We start from the raw sequence: 20,969 nt of genomic DNA on the forward strand, positions 1-20,969 counted from the left end.
CAGCGAGGGTGAAGGTAATTGCCACAAATATTGATTTCCAAATAATGTCTTGCAGAACAATTTGGAAATCAGATTTTTTTTCACTGTTGTAAGCTTGTAGCTGATTTGGAAATCTTAAGATCTGATCTGGTTCCAAATCTCAACTTCAAATGTGAGAAACCCAAATCAAATCTTGTGGGTATCCAAAGGTGGCATTTATGTTTTTACTTTTTACTACCTATTTCACAGCCAGAGATTGACTTTTTTTCGGTTAGCAACATTAAGAGCACTAATATTTTAAAAAAAGATATATAAAAGGGTGGCCTAATGCACGAGGCTCCCGCCACTGCGGGGTTTGTGGAGGGATAGATTTAAAAAAAGAAAGAATCCATACTATATATAAATCAAAGCCCTGACATATTTTCCGGGTGCAAATAAAAACGAAAATGTCTAAGTTTTAAATAGACAACGATAAGTGATATAGCATAACATCCAACTTTTTAAAATGTTCTTCTATAAAAAACTTGTCTCTCCCTCTGTCTCTAGTGTTTTTTTATTAGTAAATATTGAATGCACCCTAAACTACATATAGTTGCCATGTAAGTCTCCAAGAACCCCCCCCCCCCCCCCCCCCCCAAATGAGATATTGGCCTTTTGGTCATTTTCCGATGTCATTCATCAATTTCTATAAGATAATGAGTATTCCGATCACTTTTTTATGAGATATGGGTAATTTAATGAGCCCCTGGATGGTCTCCCTTGAGCCTGGGTGGTTAAAAATAAATTTTGATGGCTCTAGTTTGGGCAACCCAGAACTGATAGAGATTGAAGGCGTTGAACAAAGGAGGGCATACAGGGTGGTTTTTCTCTGGTCCTATTGGCATATGGGCTTCAAATGAGTTGGAAGTCAGAGTAGTTCTCTAGGTACCATTAGACCGATGGTGGGAAGAGAGTTGGATAGCAATGTAATGGAAGGAGATTCCTCCTCAACATCATAAGATGATTAGATCGGAGAGCTACCCCGTCTTGAAGATTTTCAGAGTTCATCGAAGAGATCTTCAATCAAGTGGAAGGTCCCTCTGTCTAACTTCTTCATGTTAGGCAATCGGTGAACGGAGAGGCAGGTTGTTTAGCCAGGGAAGAGAGGGAGACTCGGGCGGCTTTAGAGATATTTGACTTTCTCTCTTGTTAGTAGCGGGGGGTTATCAAGCCCTTGATTGTGCCCTAGTTTTTTTCTATTTTCTCCTTGTAGTCTTCTCTACTTCTACTCCCGCTCGAGGGTTTTTCCTCTTTTAATAAATCTTCATCATTTAAAAAAAGGTTTTTAATCTTTAAAAACTAATAAATTTAGTTGCACATTGGTCTCCAATGATAACACACTACACTCTAACTAACCCAATATGCCCCCTTAGATTTTTAGTATCTTTCTTTTTTCCAGGAAACCAATGTCTTTTTTCCTCCAAAATTTCCCCTTACCAACCAATTGTCACCCCACCATGGTATCCACTACCCATTTATTTATAAATATAAGATAATGAAGAGACAGAAAGTTATGCCCTAAGCGCCTCTTTGCAACTCAAAAACACCCAACTCTCTCTTTCTCATACATCTCCATCATCTGCTCTGCTCCAGATAGAGATATCATACCTATCTCTTTTTCTTCTTCTTTTCCCAACACTCCACTTAAAACCCTAGCTTAGTTCAAAGTATCTCCCCCTATTCTTCCCAGTAAAAACCCAACTTTCATTGTCTTTCTTCCTCTCTTCTGATTGAGTTTTCTTTTAAAAAAAACTGTATTCTTATTTTTTTTGGGGTTTTCTAAACCCTTTTGTTTCTGTTCTTTGTTCAGATGTCGGACGAAGAAACTAAAGAGGAGAAGGAGTTGGATCTTAGTATTCCTACAGTGGTTGACAAATACAAAAATGCAGCAGAAATCTTAAACAGTAATTCTCTCTCCTTACTTTTATTCATAACGATTTGAAGTTATTGCTTCACGATATTTGTGATTTGGGTTTTCATTTTTTTTTTTCTTTCTCTTGCTCCTTTTCTTTTGCTGTTTGTGATGACATTGGTATGTTACTGCAAAACTTGCAGAGGCTTTGCAACTGGTCTTATCTGAATGCAAACCTAAAGCTAAGATTGTAGACATTTGTGAGAAGGGTGATGTGTTTATCAGAGAGTAAGTTTTTTTTTTTTTTTTTTTTTTCATTTTCTTATAAATTTAATTCTTGTAATTGAGTGTGTTACGAACCCAAATCGGTTCGCAGTGTGATTGATCTTCTTATAGGGAAGATCAGTCTCTTGACCCACTTTGAAGGAAGGTTGGTGTGTGAAAACACAATTTTCAGTGTAAATTTATTCATTAATTCGAAAGAAGACTACTTAACATGTTATTTATACCAAATGGATACCCACTTGGCAGCCACTTGACCACTTCATCTAAAACTCCTACCCAGGCCAATCTAAACTCCTTAACCCTTATCTCTAAGGCCCCGTTCGTTTGAGATTATGACAACCGATGATGATCCCCTAAACCGATTATTGGACTCAAAGTAGTTGGTTTAGGGGCTCACCATCGGTTGTTATAATCTCAAACCAATAGGGTCTAAGACTCCTATCTATACCATAAAAGTAGAGAGCACAATCTTAAAAGTACAAATATCTAAACTAATTTATTTCGCCCCAAGTGGGACCCATCTAGGTACGCAATATTATAACCAGTTGAGTGCCGGTATGCCATCTGTTAACTTTTTTGCTCAGCTAATTTTAATTGGGCATTTATATTCATTATTATTTTACGCTGTGATGATTTTTCCGTGTTCAAGAATGCAACTTTTATGGTTGGTTGGTTGGTTGATTTATTCTTCATCTGTAGTCAAACTGGGAGCATGTATAAGAATGTCAAGAAAAAGATAGAAAGGGGTGTAGCTTTCCCGACGTGTATTTCGGTCAACAACACCATATGCCATTTTTCTCCTCTCGCAAGTGATGAAAGTGTCTTGGAAGAAAATGATGTTGTGAAAATGTGAGAACTTCTTATCCTTGTATTGTCATTATTTTTTTCTTTTTGAGTCAAGGTGGATGACTGTTAAGTGATGGATATTCTGAATTGGTTGCAGTGATATTGGGTGCCATATAGATGGTTTCATTGCTGTGGTTGCCCATACTCATGTTCTTAAGGAAGGCCCAGTCACGGGGAGGGCTGCGGACGTTATTGCGGCTGCTAACACTGCAGCTGAAGTTGCTTTGAGGCTTGTAAGGCCGGGAAGAAAGGTACTAAATTTGTTGATTGGTGGTCTAGATATTTACAAAATAGTATTTATGAATCATGCATAGTTTCTTTTTGTACATTGGTGCCATCCTTGGTTAGCTTGAAGGTGGTAACATAATGTCGGGGCAATTGTTTATGTTTTTTTATGTGGCACAGGTAATTACTGTTTCCATAATAGGTGGTCAGGGGCTATAGTAACTGAGAAACCATAAATATGAGATTTTCTTAATTGCTAAAATGTTGTTATTGCAAAGGCTTGCTTAAGCTTTTGCATGTCAAAGCTTTGACTTGATTTAGTTGCCATTTATGCTTTTTGGCTCTTTTGCATTCCTCTACTGCCTCGAATTAATTTCTAGACAAATAAGACATATTTTGCATGGAGACACAGAATCATTCTTTGGTGTTTTCGAATTTGTGTTGGAAAGCAACACTGCTAAGAAGAGTTGAAATTAATGCCATAAAAGAAATCCTCTTTACTCCTTGACTTGCATGCATTTTTTTTGGTTGCTTTCTCTTCCCCAAAAAAGTAGTAAAAAAGAAAAGAAGGGGGATCCTTCTGTGAAACACTATGTGCCTTTCTTTTTTCCCTATTGTTTGTGGGAAACTTTTGGAGAGATTCCTTTTTGGTTCTTGGGAAAATGGAAGAGAGAAAGAATGATCCAAATGGGCTAGTTTGACTGTCATGTGGTCGCAACATCTCTGTAATTGGCTTTTTTTGATTTTATCGTGTTGAAACGTTATTACCAAAATCTTGCTTGTGGTTGTTATCCACCATATCAGAAAGAAATATTTCTCTTGTACTTGGTTAATCATTCATTTTATTTGCATGATCCTTTTGCAAAATCATTAATTGATCTGGATCAGGTCATAGAAATTGCCATGTGTGGCTAGTCTCTGCAAATCATTTTTTCGCACTATTTTGTTTTGGATGTTGGTTTTTACTTATTTCCTTTGCGATAATGTTGTTGTTTTGTGAATGTTTTATAACTTATGAATGTATGCTAATAATTACAACTATTACATCTTCGACAACATTGTGCAATTTGCTATGGTGGCCCAATTTCTCAAGGTGTAACTAGCAGGAAAACTGCTATTCGAATACTGAAGAAATCTATTTGTTTACAACTCACGTACTTCATAACTTCAAAGAATTGGAGCTAGCTTCAACTTCTGGCTTGTTATGGTGAAAGAAATTTGAAAATTTCGTCGAGGGGTACATCGCCCATACAAAAGTGCCTTCTTTTTTCCTTAACTTGTCTCAACTAATGTAGGGTACATTTCCAATCTACTAGTGACAACTATGCCAATCTACTAGTGGCAAGTATAATACATGACATTGTTTATGCTTTTAAATTTGAGAAAGTATTTTTTCGGTCAGTACCTGAGGGGTTATTTGGGATTCCAAACCTGATTTATTAATATCAAAGGAAAGCATTACGGGACATGTTACATGGATTCTTCAAGATGGGCGAAGAATTCGTGTCAGACACACCTCGGATTCCCATACTTTCAAGATTCTTTGAGACACTTCTAGATCTCTTTTATTTGTTTTTTCTGAATACTACAAGCACAACTTTACAATTAACCGGATAGTTTGAGTTTTACCCATCCTAATAGTAAGTTTCTTAAATAAAAATAAAACATTATATCTACTTTGCATATTAAAAAAATCATTTTATTACCTTATAATTATATTATTATGTAAAAAAATGAAATTTGAGAATTGATTAAAATATTTGGGTGAATCCACAAATCTTTATTCTTGTGGTTTGCCGAATCCAACTCTTGATACCCGTGTCAGATTCTGACAGTAGTATCCGTACTGATGCAACATAGATTACTGGTGTATTCAAACCCATCACAATCATCATCAATAATTAACATCAACTCATGGGGAATAGATGTGAGATGAATATGTAAGCTGTGAATAAGAAAAATCACTAGGATAGAATGTAAGGGTGTGTTTGGCAAGTGTTTTTAGTTTTTTTTTTTTTTTTTTTTTTCAAAACAAAAAAGTAAAAAAAAAAAAAACGTGTTTGGGGAGGTTTAGGGTAAACTTTTTTCCCGGAACTTTTTTTTTTCGATCCAGAATTGAAAAAAAATGATCGAAAAAAATTGAAACAACTTTTTGACGTTTCATGAATCAAAATCGGAAACGAGGGCATTGGGATCGTTTTCTCGGGCGCACATCTCTCCTATAGTAATTCCATTTCACGCCTCTTTTCCAAAGAGCCATCCTCTTCTCCTCCGTCTTCTCCAAAGAGCCAACCACCTCTTCTCCAATGAGTCATCCACCTCTTCTCCAAAGACTCCCAGGTCTCTCTCGCCCTCTCTGTCTACCACCATCTCCATGCCACCACTTCATTCTCTGCCCCCTTCCTTTTTTCTCACGCTGTCATCTGCAAATTGGGGAGGGTTTTTGCCGACTGGTTTTGCGTCGGCAGGATCTCGATAGCGGCCTTGGTTAATGAATGGAATAGAAAAATCTCAAGAGTAAAAAATCTCCGCTGAAGGGGAGAAGCAAGTGCCAGGCCGGCGTACAGAAGTTTTTCCGTTTTCCCTTTTTTCAGGCAACTGAATGAAGATTCTTTTACAACGGTGTTTGAGAAAGTGGCTTATAATTTCCTAGAATTTGCTGACCTAATACAATCGGCTGCTGCTGTGCTGCAAACCAAGTCCAGAGAAAATGTCTTACCGATGGGCATTGACAAAAATGCTAGGAAAAAGACAACATTCATAATTTATCTGGGGTTGAGAGAATTCAAGGCCTTTTATAATCCACTTTTAACAACTCGACGTGGAAACAATATTCTAATCACACGGTCTATTTTTTTGAATGGTCTAAACAAACAGTCTGTGTATTGAAGTTTTCATATTCTTATAGTAAATTTACCCATCATTTCAAAAAAGAAGAAGTAAATTTAACCAAATACTAATTTCCACAGTACCTGAAAACTCAGCAGTCATGGAACAAATAGAAAATAGATGTTGTTAAATGCGGCATTTGCGTTGGCAAGCTTGATACATATACCTACAAAGGTCATCATGGACATGCTTTCAAATAATCAAGCCAGAAACGAATGAAATTTGCTTCATTTTAGTTCTACCCTCTTTTAAACGTAGGCTGAATTTTTGTGGGCAATCTGCTTGATTAAATGCCCCAATAGAGTTCAGAGTGTGACCCCCATATCCCAACCTCCATCTGCACCCTCTTTCTTTCACCTCCAGATCTTCCTATCACCCTTTCCCTTCAATAGAACACTACAACTGAGACTCCAAACCCCCATATCCCAACCTCCATCTGCACCCTCTTTCTTTCACCTCCAGCCCCAACTCCTCCAAAACCAGTCCCCAAACACTTCTTTTCAGCACAACCAGCTCCTTAATTTTATGCCACATTGCCCATTGTGTAGCCTCCAACCTACCTTACCACACCAGCCCATAACTACCCAGTACCCACCATACCAACACCACCTTTTGTTTCAACTTGCTTTCAAACGTCAACAGCCAGCCCCATCCTTAGTGGCATAGACCATCATCAACTTCATCCAATGACAACTTTAAACCCGCATATTTCACGTGTTTTCTCTCAACAAGATGGTTAGAAATGTTTGAACAGTGATTTTCACACTATGCTGTCTGCAAATTGCAGGGCCTTGGATGAAGGATTGTATGATGTTTACATCATGTTGTTGGGCCCACGTCAAGCTTTTCATTTGCTTCTGATATTAAGACATTCTCACTATATACTCCCGTTGTAATAGTACAGAAATAATACCAAGTAAATGAAAAAATTGATAAATTAAAACAACCCCCACCCCTCGATAGACTTTTTGAATGTGCTCGACATGCATATTTTGGGAGTGAAGAAGTTCTGAAATGGAATATCTTTGTTGGATAGGATAATTGAGGAGCGACAAAGAATAATAACAAGATAAAATGCCGAACTATATGGGGAATCCCTATCCTTTCCTATACTGAAATTGGTATGAACTTTACTCTTTCTGGAACTATAATTTTTCTGGAGATTGATATGTAATGGCTTCACTGTAGTCGTAAATGTGTTGGGAAATAACTTTGAAACAATAATTTTACTAAATCCTTTTGGGGTGGAGATGGGAGAGATCTGTTGGCGTGGAGATGGGAGAGATTTGTTGGGGTGAGGGTTTGAAGGGGTGGGTGGTTCTGTTAATGGAGAAGGGGTTGGTGGTGGTGCGGTGGTGGTGCTGTTGATGAGAAATGAGGGAGATTGTACTTTTGGGCTAGGGTTAGGATTTTGGGAAGAGGATGGGGTCCTTTTGGGCTAGGGTTAGGGTATGGTGCTGTTAGGTGGTGATGGGAAGTTAAAGTTTAAAGGGTCTTCAAATAATTTTCAAGTTAACATATAATAGGGTTTTGGGTTAGATCGAGGAGAAAAAGGGTTTTGGGTTAATGATTTGGGAGGATGGTTGAGGGCTGTGATAAGGAGAAAGAAAGAGAGACATGGAGAGAGATAGAAAAACAAGAAGAAAGAGGAAAACGAGGAGGGAGAAAGAAAGGCAAGGGGAAAGAGAGAGAGTCAGGGAGAGGAAAGAAGGATAAGGATATAGAGAGAAAGCTTTGATCTTTTGTTTTGATATCAAACTTGTTGTGATCCAGGTAGGGAGAAATAGAAGACACAGGGGAAAAGGGGAGAAGGGATAGGAGAGAATCTTGTTCACAATTCATCAATTCATCATCAAATTCTAAAAACCGTAATACATGAGGGCCTTATATAGGCCATTGAAATAACTTGGAAATAACATGACATGGAAAATAAAAACCCTAAAAACTAAAACATGGAAATAAAAATTCTAGAAATAAAATGATATGAAAATAAAAATCCTAAAAGTTCTAATTGGCAAATATGCCACATATTGGGCCTACAATACGCTCAACTACAGTAGCTTTTGAAGGAAAACCATTTTTTCCTTTCAATTCAAGAAATTACAACTTGAGTGTCATGTGGATGTGATTAAATGATATTAAATTGATCATAATTTATGAATCACATTCAAAATGGGAAGCTGTTTTCATAGTTACTCTGATAGAGCATCACACATCTCTATCCATAGTTTTAAAACTCCCCAGCATTCGAATCGACTCCCTTTTACCTTGGCCACGTACCGCGTTGCGCCGCATCCACATTCCGTGTTTTGCCCTACAGAGTCAATAAAAACTTCTTTGACTCTCCCGAATTATGACTGCGTCAATCGAGTACTCAGCTGCGTCAACCGCATTGAATGCAACCGCATTGAATGCGTTCGCGGCGAGTCGACTAGGATTTTCTTCGTTCGCGTTCCGCGCCGCATCCGCATTTTTAAACACTGTTTCTATTGCTTTTTCAATAACTAGTGTTAGAAATGAGATTAGGGTTAGATGAGAGGAAGAAGAAGAGTGAAGGATGGAGAGTCTCCACTAGGGAGCTCCTCATGTAAATGATGTATATATAGGCCCAAATAGGGCATCATGTGTACAATGACTACAATACGCCTAAGTCTACAAGTAATGAGTAAACTACCCTAATACATGTTATTCAACACTCCCCCTCAAGCTAGAGTGTATATACTATGGAACTACAGCTTGCTACAAAAGAGACTACAACAACCAACTATAAATAACAAAAAGTATAATAAGCTCATACACACATCTAGCTTGGTATAACACTCAAGCTGGTGTGGTGAATACATAACGAAAAGCATAATACTAAAAAGGACAACATCGGCCATAGTAAACAGCATCGAGATCAATGACCATAAAAAAGAGCAGCTCTCCTGAAGTAGTTATGCGTGAGTGATCAAACAGGGCCTCCTCCTGAATGAGAGCATGACGAACAAATCCTCATATCACGAGCAATGGAGGTGCCGTGGTAGGAACATCTATGATCAAGCAAGCAAAAGGAGCACACCAAAGGTGCGTACAGTGAACATCGGCGAAGCAGCATAATGCCAAGCGAAGAGGATAACAACCAATGGGGAAACCATCGGAGACAAGTTCGACCGCATGAACTTCATCGCCTGAAAAGAGCCGACCGACGATGGGGAAACCATCGCCCAGAAAAGAGAGGTTGACGGGAAAAGACCGTCGCCTGTCAGAGAGCCGGCCAACGATGGATATGGAAGCCATCGCCCGGAAAATGAGGGAGAAGATAACCAACCAACGATGAGGAAACCATCGTCTGGAGACAAGGTCAACGGCATGAACATCGTCGCTTGAAGAGAGGTCGACGGGGAAATCGTCGCCTGAAGAGAGCCAACCAACGATGGGGACACCATCGTCTGGAAAGAAAGTCGACGGCATGAACATCGTAGCCTGAAGAGAGTCAACCAACGATGGGGGCACCATCGTCTGGAAAGAAGGTCGACGGAAAAACGAAGCCGTTGCCTGTAAGAGAGCCGACCAACGATGGGGAAACCATTGTCCGGAAAAGATAAGGCATAAAACCGGAAACTAATGCGTAAAACTACGCCAAGATAAGACATGAAAAAGAAGACACATGACGAAGAATATAATCACCACAATACTCCCCCTCGAGTGAGACGACATGAGCCCGGAGATGACAAGACAAGAAAGGTCGGCAAGAAGACAACATTCCCTCAAGAAGACAATACTAAGACAACAACAAGAAAAAGGAACAACTCCAAGAAAAACATGACAATACTCCCCCTCAAGTTGAAGGTTGAATACCTTCAACTTGCAACAAAAAAAGAACAAACAAGGCACCACACCTCTCTTGGACATTTCATTGAACACTTGGTGTGTGCCTTGAAGAAGACAAAGAAACGAAGACAAACAAGGCACTACACCTCTCTTAGACATTTTATTAAACACTTGGTGTGCACCTTTGAATAACAACATAAAAGACATAAGAAGAAATAGAAGACAACACTAGACAATGTAAAGAAAGAGATAACATCAACACAAAAGATATAGAAAACAATGTAAAGAAAGAGATGAAAACACTAGACAACACTCCTCCTCAAGTTGAAGCCGAGGCTTCAAATTTAAACGAAAAGAAGACGTCCAAGGAACCAAATCTCTTTTGAACATTTCACCGGACACTTGGTGGGCAACTTGAAGAACAACACAAAAGACATAGAAGACAACGAATCTAGAGGAGAAATGACAAAGATTAGGATGGGGGAAGAGGCTCAAAACATGAAAGAAGGGAAGGATTTAAAACATTAAGAGATGTGAAAGAAACTAGAAAGAACCCAACAAGGGTATGGACTTAGAGAAGAATGAGATTTTGGGATGGAGAACCAAAAAAAAGGGAAAGAGATATTTTCGAGAGATTTGGGGGAGAGATTTTAGGATATTTTTTTTCTTTGTGATTTGCAGCAACTCCAAAAACAAGAAAATGGAAACAACAAAGATATGCGTGAGAGAGAGAGAGAGTTGCAAGAAAGAGAGAGAATACCGAGAGAGAAAGATTAGGGAGATTTGAGGAGAGATTTTCGGAAAAATAAAAGAGGAAACAACATCTTGCGCGTAAAGGCAAAGAGAGATACGAGAGATGAGAGAGAGAATGGCATGAAGATGATAGTCTCTTCTTCTTTCCTTCTACCCCTTCCCAAAGGATCTTTGCTCTGATACCATGTTAGAAATGTGATTAGGGATAGATGAGAGGAAAAAGAAGAGGAGTGAAGGATGGAGAGTCTCCACTAGGGAGCTCCTCATGTAAATGATGTATATATAGGCCCAAATAGGGCATCATGTGTACAATGACTACAATACCCCTAAGTCTACAAGTAATGACTAAACTACCCTAATACATGTTATTCAACAACTAGTTTTAATGACCTATTGTGAAGAAGCTTGGAATTCTGGGATTGGATTCTATTGAGAGTTAATCAAAGGATGAGAAATACTTGATCAGGAACAATGGAAGTGACAACCAAGTGCTTGTTTTATCTTTCAAAAAAAAATAAAAAAATTACCAAGTGCCTATTTTGTTCTTTCTAGGTGATAAAAATGTCTGATGCTATCTGTTTACAGAAATCTACTTGGCTTTGTCTTATTTCTTCAAATTGTTGTTGCTATTGCATAATTTGGAAAATAAAACTTGTATTATAGGCCTCGTGAATGGATGTGGGCAATTCAAATTGGATTTAGTTCTTTGAAAGAATCCATTGTATGATGCATGCGTGTAAACATAGATGTTGCCTTGCGAAGTTACTTTGTTTGACCCTTTTGTGTGATGGTTGGTGAGCTTTTGGGAAATCAGTTTTAGTTAAAATTACCTTCTCCACGGAGGCGGAAATGGTTCGGTTTCGGTTGAAAATTTCGGTAGAAATCCTATAAAATCACCTAAACGTGTGGAGATATATGCAAATGATAGAATTTTAAGACGCCATTACAAATGATAGAGTTTTAAGATTGAACTTCATGATATGCTAGAATAAGCAGAAATACACACTTAGAAACCCTCACATAAACACAAATAGACACCCAGGGTTGTACAAGAGTGGGAGCCCTCCGCCCAGGCTTCTTGAAGTTGAACTTTGATGGATCCAGTTTGGGAAACCCATGACCATCCGGAATTGGAGGAGTACTTAGGGATGCGCATGGATCAATGAAATGGGTTTTCGCAAGACCTATAGGGTTGGCAGATTCAAATGAAGCCGAAGTGCATGCAATCCATCAAGGAATAAAGCTTTTAGAGAACGAAGATATGAAGAAAGTGGTGGTAGGAGACTCTCTCAATGTGATACGGTGGCTTAGAGTCTCCCATTCTTATCCTTGGAGATTTGCTAGATTTTTCAATGAGATTCAAGATAGGGTGGGCGAATCAAATATATCCTACCATCATGTTAGGTGATCGGCTAATGGAGAGGCCGATAGGCTAGCCAAAGAGGGCGTCACTAGAGAGGGTTTGGAACTGTTTGACTTCCTCTTTCCTTGAGACCTCGACTCATCTATTTTTCTTTGCTCCCCTTGAGGGGGTCTGCCATTCTATTTCCTCTGCGTCATCTCTTTGTTTCTTTTTTTGCTTGTACAGAACTCCTCAGTCTTTTCTTGCTTTCAATGAAAGCTCTCACCATTCAAAAAAAAAAAAAAAAAAAAAAATGAAAAGAAGAAGAAGAAACCATCACATAAGCAAAACAACCATCCATAATGGGTTTACAACATTGAACAACTAGTGACATCACTGTCGTGCAAGTCTGATAATTCAATATATACCACATTTCACGTGTAATTCATATAAATATTTATATATAATACATACACCACATTCCATGTTCAATTCATATAAATATAATTATGTAACACATACTATTCTGTTAAAAAAACTGATATAGTATATACCACTAATACATTATTGACTTTGGTTTCGTTATGCATTTCTGTTTCGTCGTGCATTTCGGTGGGTATGGTTTTAGTGGGGATGGAAACAAAAACATTTCAGTGGTTTTGTTTCAGTTTCGGTATAAATTTAAAACCATGCTTTTGAGTGGGCATAATTTCTCTAAATGATGAAAATTGATCTTAAGCTATGGTCAATGTCCAAATGATTCTTTTATCATAGTTACTCTGATAGGGAGTTGTGCCTTGTAGTTGTCGTTATCTTTTGTATAGTGAGTTTTCTTTTCTTTTTTTTGTCTCGTCATTTCTTGCCTTGTGCTTTTTATCTGAGACATGTTTGAAATGGTAAAATGAAGTATAGCTTCCACAGAAAGGTAGGCTTCTTTAATTTATTGGTTTTGGACGACATCTTGTTTGTACACTACTAATGTTGGTTTGAAATGCGTCTTTTGTTCCATCTGCTCAGTAAGCAACCACAGTTTTGCTTTTTCTTCACTGTAAATGTCTTAATATTATATCACATTGAATTTTTTTCATGAATCTTCATTCTATTTTTGATCTTATATTGGTAAGAATATTGATTATAATGTTCTTGAGTAGACATTTTGCCTCTAAATGATGAACCTTTGTTAGAAGCTATGGACCTAACGTCCAAGTGAAGCTTTTGTCATAGTTACTCTGATAGGGCATTGCTTTGTTCTTTGTTGGATTTAAACTGCTTTTAAACTTTTCATGTTCATTTTTGTTCTCTTTTTTTTTTTTGGACGTCACCTGAGTTATTTGCTTAGTCTTGAGCTGCATGGGAATTCTTGTTTTTCCATTGCTCATGTTATTTTTTAGCAATGTTATTTCCACCATTTTCCTGATACCATAACTTTGGGTTTTGGTTTATCTGTCTATTTCAGCAAATTGTGACTTGTATTTTGGGAAATACGTCTGAAAGGCATTGGATGGTTTGTTTGTAACCTATTCTACTGAAGAAGATACATGCCTTATTGTGCTAGAAACTAGAAAGAAACAAACACGGTTAGATGTGGTAGTTTCGGCATTAGATGGTTTGTCTATAATCTATGGCATTAGATGGTTTGTCTATAATCTATGGAACACCTAAGTGAAGTTTTGCTAGAACTAATAGAAGTCAAGGATAAATGGTCATCGGTCTTTGAATAAGTGTACACAATACCTTTGAATGATGAATTATGATGCGAAGCTATGGAGGGTATCCATATGAAACTCATGTCATAGTTACTCTGACAGTGGTATAGATAATAAAGCTCGTCATAGTCACTCTGTCAGAGTGGTACATATCATTATGCATTTGACCATTTTTTGTGATTGTTTGTTGCTCATAAAATATTTAATTTCAGTCTCGAGCTGGTATTATATTGAGTTGACTGTTTGAATCTTGATCCAAAATGGTTTGCCAAGTGGAGGTTTCAAGTTCATCTTACTCGCATTTTAAATTTTTTTGACTTTTTAACTGGATTTGAAGAACTTTGGCCGTTTTTCCTGGATTTTGACCCCATTAAAGTTTTTGGTCTAAGAAAGACAGCCATGTTTTAAGCAGAATGACTCAATTTTCTTCTCTGAGTTGACTTGGTTGAGTTTGAGTTAACTTTTCAAGCTATGATTTGATTTAGTACATGTGTGTGTTTAATATGCATGTTCTTTAAAGTTCAAATCTTTGAGATCCCTCAGTGGAGCGATTGGTTTTATGTGCCTAATATCAATTCATGGCACCTGTTCCCGGACACTAATGCTCACCATGCAGTGTTTGTGCTGATGAATTAACAGTCTTATCTTTGCGGCATAGAAAGGGGAAATTCATATGGTGCATTTATGAAATCTTTTGCCATTGCCTGTATAGGCGTTTTACTATTGTAATTTGTAAGGGAGACTCGGCTTAATTTCATCATGGAGTTCTTTAGGCAACTATGGAATGTTCACCCTATACTGTAGGCTACCCTATTGATGGGTTACTAATCTGTTTCTAAGCAACCAACATTTATGCATTGAGTTGCTTGTCACCACCATGACATATCTTTGAGATTCTCGAAATGATTTTTCACAAAATGATACTCCCTCATTATTTAAATAAAATGGGTTTATTGAGATTTTCTGTCACTTTATATTTCCATTTTCTTAAGAATCTCCAGTCAAGAAATTCTTAAAACGGTATTTGTCTCTATGCTTGTATGAAGGGCGGCATCTTAGTGGATTTGAGTGTAAACAGATTACTCAAGTTAACCAACTTGTAATTTATATCTATTTCTTTCTTTTTGATGCATTGATGGCTTAAATGACCAGGATGACAGTTCCCTGTCCTATAAGCTTTAACTTTTGATCATAAATGCATCAACATTTCTTCATTTTCCAAGTTCCCCTGAATTCTTATCTCTTGTTCTATTGCCATTACACATATTGCAATTAATTGTATAGGTTCTTTATGTCACACCAATATAATTTTTTTTTTGAAAATGGTAGCCGATTTTGTCAGTAAAAGACCGAGATGGTCAAGATATATCCATAGTAAGATAATACAATGAAAAAAAGAGTACACATGAAAAAAATTCACGGCGGAAGAGAGTCAAACAGCATTAGTAATTCTTTAAGCACCCCTTCTCTTGCCATATTGTCCGCCTCTTGTTTTGCTGATCTTCTCACATGGTTGAAAACCACCTCCATTGACTTCACCCAATCAAACGTCTCATCAAAAAATCTATCAAATCTCCAGGAGGGTTGATGTAATCTTTTAAGCCGGCCGATAACATTAGAAGAATCACCTTCCACCACTATATGATCAAGGTGATTGTTCTTAACTATTTCTAGTCCCTGATGTACTGCTCGCACCTCTACCTTTGTGGAATCTGCTGTCCCAATTGGACCAGCAAATGTCCCAATTCATTTCAGAGTAACCCCCCCACCCCACACACACCCACACACACACACACACCCACACCCACACACACCCACACACACCACCACCACCACACACACCCACACACACACACACACTCCTGTGGGGCTTGGATTTCCCAAACTTGAACCATCAAAGTTAAGTTTAAAGAAACCTGATGGGGGAGGTGTCCATACTTGAGTTGATCTCTGTTTGCCTTCCGCACTTACACAAATGTCGCTCCATCTTTCCCCAAGATTGAAGGCAGGGATAGACCTGAATGGTGGGAGAGATTCTACCCAAGAAATGGTCAAAGCAATTACCTTGATGAACAGATATGCCGGACTTTTGGATTTGCCTTAGATCCTAGCGTTTCTTTCTTTCCAAATTACCCATAGAGTGGCTAGGAAAGAGGCATGCCAAAGAATTTTGCCTCTTTCTTTGCATGGATTGACCGCCTCAACTCGAGAACAAGTCAATGTGGGTGGCAGGAAAGACCCAAGATATTCCGAACCTGCAAATTAGCATGCTCCGTAATTCTCTTGCAACTTTGCAATGGATGAATAAATGATTGACGGACTTCCCCACCTCTATGCAAAGTGCGCAGTGATCAATGATAAGAATTTCCCTTTTTCTAAGGAAGTCCACTGTTAGGATTCTATCTTTTAACGCTGCCCACCCAAAAGTGCCAACTCTGGGAGGTGCACCAATATATAAAGGTTAGTTTTATTAAGGTTGCAACTTGGGTCAGGTAGGTAAAACCCCACCTGCATTGACCCGACCTGAAACTGACCCGAGCTTTATAACATAATTTTTTCCCCAACTTACTTCAATTAGAACTTAACAGAAAAAACCATATTTACCCCCCCCCCCCCAAAAAAAAAAAAAAAAACCCACACCCAAACACCCATCCACCCACGCCGCGACACCGAGAAAGAACTATCGGGTTATTGGGAAACTGGTGTTGGAAACACCAACCCCTCAGTGAGAAAGAACTGAGCCTTGCGGCTCCCCCACTCACCCATCACAACACCAAATTTTGTCCTTCAATCTCCTTCATTCCTCCGAACTCCACAAAGTGAAAACCATTAGTGGCATCAAATATCTCTTCACAGGAGATGCATTTCCAAATCCGAAGCCATGAGTTGAATCCTCGCTTAACTATCGCTTAATGGTAGTATGGCACATCATTCATGTTACGCATTTTTAAAGTAAAATGAGTGCAGTTGAAAAAACCCAACCCAACCCAATCTGACCAGACCTGAGAAACTATCCTGTCTAGGGTCAGGTTTATGAATCTTGGGATTTCCCGACCTGGGATAGTTTCTCTGGTAGGGTAGGGTCTTGGAACTCGGGCAGGGCGATTTAAAACTAGCTATATGCTTTTTGGTCTTTGCTTCGGACTAGATAAACTGTAGACATAGGAAGAAATCTCTCTAGTTTGAGGATTGCATTTTTGGTGAATTTTCTAGCGAATGATTTTGATTGATTTGTTTCAAAAAATTAAGTTAAGGACTTAAAGAAAAAAAACAAGAAGATTTTGATTGATTTGTTCCTAAAAATGAAGGTCAGGGCTTCACTTATTTATTTATTGAAGACTGGTGTTAAATTTCCATATTGATGTTCGTTTACATCAGAAATCATTGTTGGGGCTCTTCTTATTTATGGTGCCTTCAAAATTAAATCCAGTGCTTCACATGTCCATATTTAGTTAATTTCCTGATGAAAGTTACTGTCAACCGACACACCATTCTTCCTTTAGACTTAAATTCAGTGTTGCTGGTAGACCTTTTTTACGATATTCTTGAATGCTTCTCACATCAAAGTTGTTTATTGCCTTAAAACATTGTGGACAAAGTGACGAACCCATTTTTTGGGTCACATGATGAGGTGTCGTGGTGTATGTTATTTGCAGATGACATAATATTAATTGACGAAACCAAAGGAGTTAATGCTAAGTTAGAGTTATGAAGAACTACTTTGGAATCCAAAGGTTTTAGATTGAGTAGGACTAAGACAGAGTATATGGAGTGCAACTTTAGTAATGTAAGGAGGCGGGGTGAGGATGTAGTAAATATGACTGGACATGAGGTACCTAAGAGGGATATCTTTCGCTCTCTTGGTTCAATCCTACATAAGGAAGGAGAGCTTGAAGATGATGTTAACCACAGAATAAGAGCAGCTTGGTTGAAGTGGAAGCATGCTTTAGGAGTTTTGTGCGACCGTAGAATACCCACCAAGTTGAAGGGAAAGTTTTATAAGACAGGCTGTGAGGCCAGCCATGCTGTACGGCTCAAAATGTTGGGCCACCAAGAAGCAGCATGCGCATAAGATGAGTGTAGTGGAGATGCGAATGTGTAGATGGATTTGCGGCCATACAAGTTTAGATAGAATTAAAACATCCGTAAAAAGGTGGGGGTGGCACCAATTCAGGAGAAGATGAAAGTGCACCGCTTAAGATGGTTTGGGCATATCCAATGTAGGCCTTTGGATGCTCCAGTGAGAAGAAGTGACTTGTGCCAAGTTGATGGAGTACAAAGAGGTATGGGCAGACCGCAAACAACTTGGGTAGTAACAGTGAGGAAAGATTTGATGACTAGGAAGATAACAGAGAACATGACCTTGGATATGAGAGAATGGAAGAAAATGATCCATGTAGACGAACCCAACTAGTGTCAGGATTTGACTTAGTCAATTTGAGCCGGGTAGATTCTCTCACCTTCTTCATGAAAATTTTCTAAAGGATTCTTTAGCCGACCCCAACTAGTTTGGGACAAAGGCTTAGTTGAGTTGAGTTGAGTTGAGTTCAGTCCAAAGAACGACAGTCGGCTTTGTTCCTCTGTAGCGACATGAGTAGTATTTTCTGCTTAAAAATCAACGATGATTGCATAGAAAAATAGATCTCTATGTGGTAAAACAATAAAAATGTAGTATCCCGCCAATATGTGCTTTGGATTATTAAGCTCTAACATACTTTAATAAATTACATTTCTCTTTCCTTTCTTAGCATCTGTTAGATAAATCTGTTTGATTTGTTGTAGAAACAAAACTCCAATATTTATGTTGGAAACACCACTTCATTTCCTAACTTAATTCTTTTTGCACTTGTTTCATTTCCTAACTTAATTCTTTTTGTACTTGTTTGAGTCTTGGCTGGTGTTTTTATCTTAATTGGGTGCCAGAGTCTGAGCATATGTTACATGTCTATTCTAATTCCAGGAAAACAATACATCATACTTTCTTCCTGTGTTCCTTGTTTTTTTTTTGTTGAGTTGTAAATAGTTACATTTACTCACCGACCCTCTATGGATGTGCCGCCAGAATAAAGATGTAACAGAAGCTATTCAAAAAGTCGCTGCTGCCTACGATTGTAAAATTGTTGAAGGTGTCCTCAGCCATCAGCTTAAACAGTTTGTTATTGATGGCAACAAGGTCATACTGAGTGTAACCAACCCTGAGACCAAAGTTGATGATGCAGAATTCGAGGAGAATGAAGTCTATGCCATTGATATAGTTACTAGCACAGGCGAAGGCAAGGTGAGCACAAATTCATTAACCGATATCAAATTCCATGTTGGAGATTCTATTGCTGATGGATGATGTAAAATGCAGCCTAAGCTGCTGGATGAGAGGCAAACAACCATTTATAAAAGAGTCGTTGACAAAAATTATCACTTGAAAATGAAGTCATCAAGGTTTATTTTCAGCGAAATAAGTCAGAAATTTCCGATTATGCCATTTACTGCAAGGTTTGTCATGCCATTTTTATTTGAGTAACTTATTTTAAGTGTTTTAATAATTCTTGGAAATTTCTCTTTACAATAATAATCTTGTGTGTTTTTTGCCAGGGCGCTGGAAGAGAAGCGTGCACGGCTGGGACTAGTTGAATGTATGAATCATGATCTCTTGCAACCATATCCAGTTCTGCATGAAAAGCCCGGTAAGCTTTCAGTTCACTTCAATTCCGATGCTTTATTCGTTTTTCGGTCTGTTAAACAATGTTTTTTATACTCTGTAAAAGAAAACTGTATTTTAGGCGCTCTCTGGATTGCAAGAGAAACATTTCTTATGGAATTTTTTCTTCTTTCCATGATTTATTGGGAATGATGTGATTATAGTTAATTTAGAGGGATATTATCATAAATTGAAGGTTCCTCTAACAAAAATTGATAGGTTTGGTTCAAGTTATCATTTTTTATTGGGAGTTCAGTGAGAGTCTATTGACCTCTTCGATTTTCTGCCTCCCTGAGAATCTTATTCTGTATTTTTTCCCTTCTCGCTATCGACTAAAATTCTTTTTCATTCAAAAAAAAGAAGTTATCGTTTTTTACATGAAAAAAGTGAGAAAATTTAGAAGTATTTTTCATTTTCAAAATTTCCCCCAAAAAATTCCTGCAATCCTAACAGGGCCTAAGTCATTGTAGCTTTTCCGTGTTATATCAGTTGAATATGTCGACAAAGTGATATCTAATATGCGTTGGTGTTGTAAACCATGTGGATTGGCATTTTGTCATTTACTGTTTTATGTATGTATCAGTGAGTAGAAGTTGAATTTTGTTTTGGAAGTGGGTGGGTTTTAATTAAGTTGATCGTCTGGTGATTGCAGGAGATCTTGTTGCTCATATAAAGTTCACAGTTTTGTTAATGCCGAACGGATCAGACAGGATCACATCACATGCTTTGCAGGAGTTGCAGCCTACAAAGACGATCGATGATGACCCTGAAATCAAGGCTTGGTTAGCTCTGGGCACGAAGACGAAGAAGAAAGGTGGGGGAAAGAAGAAAAAAGGTGTGCAACCTCTACTTTCTGTTTGCTTGCCATAAAAACTTTCATTGTATTTACTGGTAAGATTCTCCTGTAGATCTCATCGGTGCATGACGTCCATTGCAGGTAAGAAAGGCGATGTGAGAGACGAGTCCGCTGAAGCCGAACGCATGGACAGTGCAGCATCAAATGGCACTGTTCAAGAATGAGATTATCCCAATTTTGGTTTGGGTTTAGGGATGGGGGCCTTTTACATTTGAATTGAAATTTTGCCCAGAGTCTGACGCAGGTTTTCCCTGTTTTTATATGTTAATTTTCATTCTGTGATGATGGGTTCCCCAGAAGAGAATGCAGGTTTATATTTTGAACGGGAATACAATTGCAGCTGTAGATTTGAGGCAAAGTTGGAATTGATAAACAACTAAATAATAATAAAACATGGGTATATTTAAAGGTGATTACTTCACTTCTCTATTCTTCTCCTTCCAGATTGTTTGCTTGGTTCTTTCTTTTTTAATTAGGAGACTGATTAGTTGTTTAGGATATTCCATCAAGATCAAACGGAAGGCGGTGTGTAAACTACTGGTTCATCTAGATTAATGATGTCAATTGCTATAAGGAAATGATTTCTGAGCTCCAAAGTTTTGATAAACATGCGCTCCAGTTGTTTGTCGTGTAGTATTTAAGGGCTTTAAGAGCTTTTTGAGAACCGTAATATTCCTCTGACAGCCCTT

At 38.1% G+C, this 20,969-nt stretch overlaps 1 protein-coding gene across 3 annotated transcripts; it reads left to right on the forward strand.

Annotated features, from left to right (window-relative positions):
* Nucleotides 1–1,409: 1,409 nt before the first annotated feature.
* On the forward strand, nucleotides 1,410–20,693 carry LOC143880331 (ERBB-3 BINDING PROTEIN 1-like). Of its 3 annotated transcripts, none has more exons than XM_077383214.1 (10): nucleotides 1,410–1,478; nucleotides 1,829–1,922; nucleotides 2,074–2,158; nucleotides 2,855–3,004; nucleotides 3,099–3,252; nucleotides 18,792–19,007; nucleotides 19,083–19,219; nucleotides 19,319–19,410; nucleotides 20,077–20,259; nucleotides 20,362–20,693. In XM_077383214.1, exons 1-10 carry the CDS (start codon nucleotides 1,425–1,427, stop codon nucleotides 20,442–20,444), a joined length of 1,248 nt encoding a protein of 415 aa, XP_077239329.1. In that variant the 5' UTR covers nucleotides 1,410–1,424; the 3' UTR covers nucleotides 20,445–20,693. The 3 variants fall into 3 exon arrangements, with proteins under 3 accessions (XP_077239329.1, XP_077239330.1, XP_077239331.1); XM_077383215.1 differs by lacking the exon at nucleotides 1,410–1,478 and adding an exon at nucleotides 1,521–1,707; XM_077383216.1 differs by lacking the exon at nucleotides 1,410–1,478 and adding an exon at nucleotides 1,522–1,685.
* The last annotated feature ends 276 nt before the right edge of the window (nucleotides 20,694–20,969 follow it).

The sequence above is a fragment of the Tasmannia lanceolata genome, unplaced genomic scaffold (assembly GCF_043159265.1).
Source record: "Tasmannia lanceolata isolate RefF3 unplaced genomic scaffold, GAP_Taslan_0.1 ptg000006l, whole genome shotgun sequence".
Lineage (NCBI taxonomy): Eukaryota > Viridiplantae > Streptophyta > Magnoliopsida > Canellales > Winteraceae > Tasmannia > Tasmannia lanceolata.